General features: G+C 32.0%; 1 protein-coding gene across 1 annotated transcript; it reads right to left on the reverse strand.

Annotated features, from left to right (window-relative positions):
• Window positions 1-356: 356 nt before the first annotated feature.
• On the reverse strand, window positions 357-1107 carry LOC115982112 (cyclin-dependent protein kinase inhibitor SMR6-like). The gene has a single exon (XM_031104631.1). It carries the CDS (start codon window positions 849-851, stop codon window positions 531-533), a length of 321 nt encoding a protein of 106 aa, XP_030960491.1. The 5' UTR covers window positions 852-1107; the 3' UTR covers window positions 357-530.
• Window positions 1108-6743: the final 5636 nt, after the last annotated feature.

Consider the following 6743-nt stretch of genomic DNA (forward strand, 5'->3'; position numbering starts at 1 on the left):
ACATAAGAAATGAACTTTGTTCTTATTTTACCATATATATATATATATATATATCACGAAGCTCATAAAGAGTAATAAAAATATTCATTCTTCTCATTCAATGTTTATATTCAAATCATGTCGCGTTGCACACACGCTATTGGAAGCTAGTACATATATAAATTTATGAGTCATTCAATTATCTTCCACTCAACGTGTTTAGATTCAAACCTCGTTGCACACATGTTATTGAAGTGTTGTATCTAATTTTATGGAGTCATTCAATCATCTTCTTCTCAAAAAATTCTCTCTTAGGTTTTCTTCAAAAAAAAAAAAAAATTGAGAACAAAGAAAAGAATTTCTTCAAGGATCCACAATGATAAATCACCTAAATAGCCAATTTTTATTAATAATAAGAGCCTGTACATAAACATCTAGTCCTACCTAAACCTAACTCACTACAAGAAGCCTAATAAAACAAGAGAAATTAAAGAAAAAGAAACGAAAGCAACAAACATAGAACCAAATATTTCCATGCCTAAACAAAAGAACTAGCTATCCCTCCGAATAAACAGAGATTCTAACTCTGAAGGATCAAAGTAGTACACCTTGCTAACTTGATCACCACGATAATTACACTTGGTAATGGGAGCAACTCTCTTCCTCTTCGGAGGAGGTGGGCACTTCAAAGGCTTTGGAATTCTTGATTCTTCCCCAGTTGGAGTCTTCAAACACTCCTCACTTTCCTCCCATTCATTCTCCACTGGTTTCGTATATATGGGCTTCAATGGAGCCCGTAATGGAATTCCAGCAATAACCCAGCTTTTATCTTCTGCTTCAGCTTGTTGCAGTGCTTGCTCTGAAAACCCCATCTTAAGATTGACTTAATAGAAAGCAAAAAAAAACCTTTGGAGATGTGTATTATAGAAGAAGAATAATAATAATAAGGGAATATAATGAAACTGGGTGGGAAAGTAGTGAGAGAGGGAAAAAGGGTTAATTTTTATAAAAGGTGAGAGAGGAAGATTAAAAGGGTTGCTTTGGTTTGGGAATTAGATTCGAGTGAAACTCTCAAAATCAAAAATAGGAATAGAGAGAGTTTGGAGAAGCGAGGAGACAGAGAAAAGATAATAAATAGTGAGATACGCTTTAAATGTGGAAAGGAGGAAAAAAAAGAAATAATTTTTTATTCCTATAATAATAAGGGATGTTTGGTAGGGGGTTTGAATAATATTATTTGGGTAGTTTTACGGTATTTTTGTTTTATATATGGGTAAAAAAATTGTAAAAATATACATAAACATGTTTAAAATGCTCAAAAAAATTACTTAAAATAAGCCACCAAACGGACCTTAAGTGTTCCGTTGTAATGACTTTTAAATCTAAATTCACAAATTTCTTGAACAATAAAAACAAATAACAATTTCACAATTAAAATTTATTGTAAAAATAGTGCCGTCCTACCAATTCTATTTTATTTCGTGTCAGTGTTCAATGTTCTTTTATTACAAATGAGAGAAAGAGAGAGAAAGAGAACCCGAGGCGAAAGGAGACTGTGCTGTGACATAAGCACACATATAGATAGATTGATAGGTATGAGAGAGATTGACGAGAGGAGTGGCTGCCCGTTAAGTTAGCTGACCGCGGGCAGGCTGAAGTGGTAGGGGGAATTTTTATTCACTTCACTTAGAATTTGGCGCCAAAAATTCGGGTTTCTCGGATCACCAACAGCCAACAATTAATGTGCGAAAAAAAAAAATATGGATTTTCATTATTTTATCCATTGAGTGACATGGAGAGTTATTTTCTCTTAGGGATAATCATTAAAATATTAGTGAATCTTGTGAAAAATATAATTTATATATATATATATATATTTTTTTTTTTTGAAGCCATATAATTATGTTCTTTTGGTTTAATGAAAATATGTACACTCCAAGTCCTTCAAAAAAAAAATTTAAATGTAAATTGTATCTTTTAAGTTTAATTAAAAATTTAGTTTTTTAACTTTACTTTCGTTTAAATGATTCTTCTAAATTTCAAATTTATTCAATTCAAGTATTATTCAATTTTGTTAAAAAATTTCCTATAAAAATATTATTTTCACACAAAAAAGATCTATAAAATCAATAAAAATATTTATAGACTTTTTATCTTAGAATTTTTTGTATAAAATACTTTTTTTCCATTAGTTAACTGCATACTTAACAGCAATTTTTGACAAAATTAGATAAAATATCTAAATTGAATAACTTTAAAACTTAAAGGACTCAATTGAAGAAAAATAAAGTTAAATAACCGAAATAAATCTGAATTAAACTTAGAAGTCATACTTTACATTTTAACCAATAAAAATAAAAATAAAAAACTATAAATCCCTTGTGAATAACTTGGAGAAGGGTCTGCTCACATCCATCAAAATGGTAATCGTTATGAGGGCATGCTTACTTAAAGGAAAAAAAATTATATGATTTTTTGGTGTTCTCCTTCAATTTATTTGTAATCCACTTCGTTAACCCCTAAAAGTTTTGTAGGAAACTTAATTTATTATGTTTAATATTAATCCGTATTTATCCAATAAAAAAAGAACTTATGTAATTCGTGCCACAGGATGTTTTTTCGTGTTTATTTCATAAAACAAAACTAAGGGGAACATAGATTCAAGGAACTGCCAGTTAGAATACAATATAGAGAAGTCAAAATAAAAAACATCCTCTAACTGGGGCAGAGGAGCATCATACAAAATAAGGGCATCATATTCAAAGGCTTTGCTTAGAGTCAACACACCTATTTGCCTTCCTGAAGCAATGCACTAGCCTCAATTGGGGAATTTGGAAAAGCCAATAGCCTCAATCATTAACAAGAGAAAAGACAAGGCTATTAGGGGGTTTTTAACCTGAAACTAGGTCAACAATAGACTTAGCATCCAATTCGTTGTCTACGCAACAAAGGCCATCTCTGAGAGCCCAGAGCTCAACAAGAAAGTTCGAAGTAACTCCACACCTATTTACACCATTATCATTATTTACAAGGCCTTATAGATTTAGATGGGTGGGCAAGGATTGGTCTCATACATACGTTTTGTTATATATGCGCAAACCTTTTGGAATTAGATAAATGGGCAAGGCTTGGATCTAGTGTTCTTGTACATACACTGGATCTATAAGGATGTGGACATATAGCAAGTGCTTGACATGTGTTCGCATCCTAACAGGTCCAATGCATAATGACCCACGCCATTTCCTGAATGAATTATATTTTTGTTTTCCTATACAATAAGTGGAGAGGAAAGGTTCAAGTTCAACACAATACAATTGAGTTCTAAATTCTTCGCAAGTGACAATTGTATCTTAATCAAGGAGTAGTTGATAATTTCATGTTTGTATATAATCTGGTATATTACTGAATACTAATACAGAAAATTTTGTAAAAATCTAGCTTTTTAGATGGTTACGAAATAGATTCCCAATTTAAAGCTTTTTATTTATTTATTTATTTATTATTATAATATGTGAAAGTTTATATATCATTTTTATCCAAGCGCAAATCAAGGTTCATGGTGCTTGATTCCAAAGCTCCCAAATAGAATGCAAAGTTATCTTCCCATTTGGGAGGTTTGTTTTTGCTAGGTAAATTAGGGTGGGGGTTTCAAACTTTGGTACCCAAGCACCACAAGAGGCACTTGAACCATTGGGTCTTTCTTGAACCCCCAGACTTTTTTATTACGAGTAAATAAGATTACTTGCATCAAAGTAACTCACAAAGTAAATATAAACTTTTGCAAAATAAAATCTAAACATTACTTATTTTAATAATATAAATTTTTAATGGGTTGCTTTTTTTACATACTATTGTTTGTTTTGTTTATTTATTTGTTAAATTTCATTTACACCTCTTGAAATTTGGACTAATGCTAACGAACTCTAAGTCTTTTCAAAACTAACTAGTTTAGTTTCTAACACCAATTTTGTTCTTAAAACAGTTGAGAAAAATAACTAATTATTTAGGGACTAAATTAGCTAGTTTTAAAAAATCATAGATCTAATTAGTATTAGTCCAAATCTCATGATATGTTAGTGAAATTTACCTAATTCTTTATGATAACTTTGTTTCGGCAGAAAGAAGAAAGCAAAAAACGTTTCTAGAATTTTTTACCTAAAAAAAAGAAAAAAAAAACTTCCGATAGTAACCTTTGTTTCACAACAGCCAACCATTGTCCACCGTAGTTGACCAAATCTTGTCTTTTTACTCTCTTTTTTCCCTTTCTTTTAGCTTGAGCTAACCGCTTTTCTTCTCAATTCCACGTATATTTCAAACTTGAGGCTTATTTTTCCATTTGAGACTCCCAAATGGCCCAAATAACAAAAAAATGTTTTCCCACTAATTTAGGGTTTGTTATGAAAGTTTTTGTTTCATAAAATCAATCAATCAATCAGTCAATCTATCTATCTATCTATCTATCTATCTATATATATATATATATATATTAATAACCAAAGCATAGATAAAATTCAATTAGATTTTAATTTAATTCTCAATTTTGCGTCACGTGTCTCATTTAATTTTTAATTTTATGCAAAGTGAATTATTGAGTGTAAAAATTGAAAAGTCCAAATCCAATTAGATTCTAAATTGAATTTCAATTAGAGTTTAATTTTCCACCATGTGTTCATCTAATTTTTTTTAATTTTTGTGGTAAGTGAATTATTGGGTGTAAAAGCCGAAGAGTCTAAGTCTAATTAAATTCTAAATCATATATATAATGAGAAACCATTACATATTTTAAAAATGTATGGTTTAAAAAAATTGTAAGCTAATATCATGCATAATTTGAACCTATTCTAAAAAAAAAAGTTATAATTTGAACAAAAAAATTATGATTGTTTTTAATTGTACTCGTGCATATGCAAATGGTTACACACTAGTCTATATGTGTGTATGTGTATATATATATATAGGTAAAGTTAAGATAAAATCCAATTAGATTTCAAATTGTAATTCAATTTGAGTCTAATTTTGCATCATATGTCTCATCTAATCTAAGTTTTTAAATTTTTATGCCAAGTGAATTAATTTAGCGTAAAAATTGGATTTCAATTAGAGTTTAATTTTGTGCCACGTATCCCATCTAATCTAAATTTTTCTAATTTTTGTGCCAAGTGAGTTAATTCAATGTAGAAAATGAAGAGTCCAATATAAATAAACCTAGGTAATAAATAAATAAATATATATATATATATTTATAAAACCAAATCTTAAATAAAATTTGATTAGAATCAAAATTAGATTTTGCATTTGTTAGCTTTCATACAAATTAAATTATTCAAATTTTCGCTATTTTTTTTTTAACCAATGAGTATATTTTTTATATTGTTTCTATTTAGATATTTCGTATGTGAAGATCATTAATGTAACAAATTGTAATTGAGCTAAATGATCCTATGCACCTATCCCTAATTAATTTAGGAGATATTATTGAACTAATTTATTCTTTTTATTTTGTGTTGTATTTAGTAGAATTTCACGAACAATGATAGTGAATTGATATTGTATATGTAGTGCAGGGATAAAAGCCCAGAATGACATGTTGGGCCTTGGGCCTTTATCCGAGGAGAAGCAAGTAGTTATCAAGGTTTCCCACTGGGAGACTTATAAATGAGGGATGAACGGAATGTGATCCGAGGAGAGGCTCCTCCTCGGATATGATAAAGACAGCTCAAGCACATATTCTAGCAACTAAGGTAACCCTCCAAGAAGTTTCAGCAATAGGAACGTGTCTCATGAATGTGCAAGAAGGAAGGAAACTCAAAAGTATCTAAGGGAAAACTACTACCGCTGCATTAAATGCACTATAGCTACTTTTCTGGTTGCATTTATGCGGAGAAGACCTCTGAACAGTGCTACCTCGGCGAACGCAACTCACAGAAAGCCAAAGAGGGTGTCTAATGGAACAGGTACTCAAGTAAGGGCTTAGATGATCAACAAGTGTAGGATCAAGATGGTTCAAAGAGGGCTATATAACGTGAAAGACCCTCTATGGGGTGGGGGGTGGGGGGGGAGAAAAACTGTAAACAAATCTGTAATAGAGCTTTAAGCATAAAATATCTAAGAATCAGCGTCCTCGAACCAATCCGAGAACATTATTCCTTAACAAACTTCTATTATCTTTCTCTTTTTAGCATCTAAACCTGTTTTTTTGTTATTTGGTTCACGCAAGCCTAGTTTCCCAACCCATTTTCTACAAATTTATTGTTTTGGGCTGTTTTGGGCTTAAGTCCATATATCCGTTGGGCTAGAAGTCTAAAGCTGGTCCTTACAATTTGCGCCATCTGTGGGAAGGAATATTTGGGTGTTCGTGACCTCAACGTTTAACCATGGTAGGTTCAAATCTACGACAGGCAGAATCCATATAATCCCAACGTCAAAACCCTTTCGTCAACCTCGAGCAGAGAAGGGATCGAGAGGGGAGTGTGCATAATGCCCGGACCGGAAGAAGCTAGTAACAGGGAAAGGGTCATCTTTTCAAGAAGAGAATACCAGAGCGCTGCAGCTGGAAGTCGACCAGCTGAAGAGAAAGTTATGCCATGCACAGCGAAGGCAAGCCTCCTCCAGCCCGGACACCTCCCCTAATGGTGAAGAGGATGGTAGCTACAGATGAAGGTCAAAGACCCCACCCAGCAAGTCTTTCTCCTACAAAGAGGAGCACCACCACAAGTGTAGGCATAAGAGCCCCCTTCGAAAAGGTGTGGGAAACGACACTATGG

The sequence above is a fragment of the Quercus lobata genome, chromosome 3 (assembly GCF_001633185.2).
Source record: "Quercus lobata isolate SW786 chromosome 3, ValleyOak3.0 Primary Assembly, whole genome shotgun sequence".
In the NCBI taxonomy this organism is placed as follows: Eukaryota; Viridiplantae; Streptophyta; class Magnoliopsida; order Fagales; family Fagaceae; genus Quercus; species Quercus lobata.

Coding starts and splice junctions, on each gene's coding strand:
- LOC115982112 (XM_031104631.1), bottom strand. CDS start 851: ATGGGGTTTTCAGAGCAAGCACTGCAACAAGCTGAAGCAGAAGATAAA.